General features: G+C 45.0%; 1 protein-coding gene across 1 annotated transcript; it reads right to left on the bottom strand.

Annotated features, from left to right (window-relative positions):
* Positions 1-420: 420 nt before the first annotated feature.
* LOC121779265 lies at positions 421-2,844 on the bottom strand. Its single transcript, XM_042176579.1, has 3 exons — positions 1,972-2,844; positions 1,031-1,576; positions 421-567 (listed from the first exon to the last, which is right to left on the bottom strand). The coding sequence occupies exons 1-3, from the start codon at positions 2,842-2,844 to the stop codon at positions 421-423; spliced, it is 1,566 nt and encodes a 521-aa protein (XP_042032513.1).

Raw genomic sequence — 2,844 nt, 5'->3', positions numbered from 1 at the left:
TATGATTGAGTTTGACCATATATCTCAAATTTATCATAATTAAATATTTTACATTTTATGAATATAACTAATTTTCATCATTATTTATTGGATTGATCGCATGTTAATCTTATCGGTAGCAACCCAATTAGCCCGCTGGGCTAGCCCGAAACCCGAGCTTTTAGGGTTAGGGTTGAACTTTTACAACCCGAAAGAATTCACAACCTGATTAGCCCGCACCTGATTGACCCGCAACCCAAGTAAGGCCGGCCCGAAACCTGATGGTCCGGCCCGATTGACATCCCTATGTAGAAGGGCATATAAAAACAAAACAAAACCCAACACCTCTACACTATACATGTGGTTGCAAATTTGAAGGCAAAAGTTAACCGTGAACTACTGTACCCTTAGTTTGTACATCTAAAAAGGTCAAATCAAAGGTCAATGTTCTTTTTTCTTCTCTGTAGGGCTAAACGTCTTACGTGGCGTTACTGATTCCCATTGATTGCAGCGTCTGATTCTAACCTGCAAGACGCCGTCCACTACATCTGAGCCGTCCATTATCTCGCAGCATTGCCTACGTAGCCCCTAAATTTTTTATTAAGCAATTTAAAATAATTAGTAATGATAACCCCAATGCAGTATTTCAATTTTTGCATCGCACAGTAGCACAATTAAAATATATGTGAAAAAAGTGTTATATATACATATAGTAATAACCATTTGTCTATGGATTTCCAAAAATAAACAAAATATACTTATATATAAATTACAAACTTAGTCTGGCCATTAAGCCCAATCTTTAGCCCATTTGGACTATGCAATGACTCTAATGTTTAGATTTACTAAAAACTATACTCCATTTAATAAAATGTTTAGAATGCCAATGAAATAACTTTGATTCATTGCGTATATGTTTGAGGAAGTCTCTATGGATTTAATATCTTTAAACACAATAAATCATGATTATGAAATTGTCATAATATCTTGTAATTTTTCCTAATGATTTTATATTTCTGAAATAAAAACATGGAACAGATTTTGTACATACCTTCTTCCATATTTGAGGATCAAGCGGAGCTGCCATAACACTAAACTCCTTCACCGAATAAGCCTTTGCATAGCTATCATTTTTGCACCGCCTCGCGGCGCGTGCCGGATGTGGCCTCCTATACGACGTCATGGTACCCAACCCGGACCCGTTAACTTGGTCCAAGTAATGGATAATGGGTCTTTCACACGGGTTGAAGCTTTGGGATCGGGTATTGATTGTGAATGGCGACTGGCTCCACGTCCCCCACGTTAAGAATGTTTGTAACGGGGTGCTCAGATCCTTGGCCGTCACCGCAAACGGGTAGAGTTGCACGTTGTAGCCCCACGCAACAGACACGGACCAATTCCGGGTCGGGTGGTAGCAGAAGCTCTGCTGCAGCGCCCGACCCGGGTCCACATTGTAGGCTTGGATTAGCCTTTTTATAGACTCGACCCGATTTATGCCCGGATAAATGGGCTGCACGTAGTCTAGATGGTGGAGTGAGACGAGGGGTGCAATGGGATGGGCCGAGAGTAGGCCGAATGGGCTTCCTCGTATGTCCATCTGTACAAGAGAATAATCTAAAATATGAATTCCAAACATCGTTCACTATGAAGAAAAGTCTAACATTGTATTTTAATTTGGCTTCTTTTTCATTTTCAATATTTTTGCAAGACACACAATCAGACAAAATCTCTATAAAGGTGACATTTTTACATAAAAAAATTGTTTTCCAGGATTATCTGTTAATAAATTGAAACAGTATAATACTAGTAAAGTAAGAGAGATATACAGAGAAAAAGTAAATAAAATATTATTGGTGGAGAATGAGTTCCACCTTACTAGAGAGAAAAGAGTTCCAAATTTAAATAGTGCATATTTTTATGCGACAGACTAAAAAAAAAGTGCATATTCTTGTGGAACGGAAGGAGTGCATGGTAAAATAGGAAGAAAAAAACCTGATGGAAGCCAAGCTCTTTGGTGAGAGGGACCCCAATCTCGTTAACACAGGCAGCCACCTTGGTATCCGAGCCGTAAAACGCGGCGTAGCGATCAATGCAGCCATCCAAAATCCGCACGAGCTCGGCCGCCAGCGGGTAGCTGACCGCGAAGCCTCCCCCGCCGTAGGCCATCGCGTAGGAGTGCACCACGTTCTGCTCCACGCTCTCCGAATTCCCCCCGATGTAATACATCTCCCTATGATCATACCTGTTCAACACCTCCACCAAATTCTCCGTAAAAAATACCGTATCATCATCCCCCATCACAAACCACCGCACCTCCCCCTCCCCCGCCGCCTCCAATTCGAAACTCTCCTTCACGATCCTCGCGATCCGCACCGCCGACCTCGACCCGTACCAGTTCGTGTACTTGAACCTCCCCGTGTCCGCCGACACCCAGTACGGCGGCGACGTCGCCGGCCACTCCTTCTCCGGCCGCTGGTCCAGCCACACGTGGCCCCGCGTCGCGTTCGGCCTCCACCAAAGCTCGCAGTAGCGGCGCCGCGTGCCCCACGTCTGGGCCGACCCGCCTATCCCGAAAACGATGTGGGACAGGTTGGTGCGGTCTGGGTGGCGACCTCGATCTCGGTTGACGAGACCAAGGTCGCTCTTGGTAATGTGGCGGAATGTGCCCCGGATGGCCCGATTGCAGTCGTGGGCCCGCCATGTCGTGAGGAATAACGAAAATGCCCCCACGATGCAGATTGCGAAGAGGGCTTTCATGAAATTGGAGGCCAAAATTGGGATTTTCAGCGGCTGTGGGGAGAGGAGGTGTTTCCATGGCTTTAAAGGGTCGTGGATTAAGGCTTCCGGTGATGATGAATTCGGCAT

This window comes from Salvia splendens, chromosome 2, assembly GCF_004379255.2.
Source record: "Salvia splendens isolate huo1 chromosome 2, SspV2, whole genome shotgun sequence".
NCBI lineage: Eukaryota > Viridiplantae > Streptophyta > Magnoliopsida > Lamiales > Lamiaceae > Salvia > Salvia splendens.
The sequence above is the reverse complement of the archived record's forward strand: the minus strand, read 5'-3'. Positions and strand labels throughout refer to the sequence as shown.

Excerpts from the sequence above, each read along its gene's own strand:
- LOC121779265 (XM_042176579.1), bottom strand. The coding sequence starts at position 2,844 with ATGCCGAATTCATCATCACCGGAAGCCTTAATCCACGACCCTTTAAAG. Across the intron at positions 1,577-1,971 it reads AAGAGCTTGGCTTCCATCAG|ATGGACATACGAGGAAGCCC; the intron begins GTTTTTTTCTTC and ends TCTCTTGTACAG. Across the intron at positions 568-1,030 it reads ATCCTCAAATATGGAAGAAG|GGGCTACGTAGGCAATGCTG; the intron begins GTATGTACAAAA and ends TAAAAAATTTAG.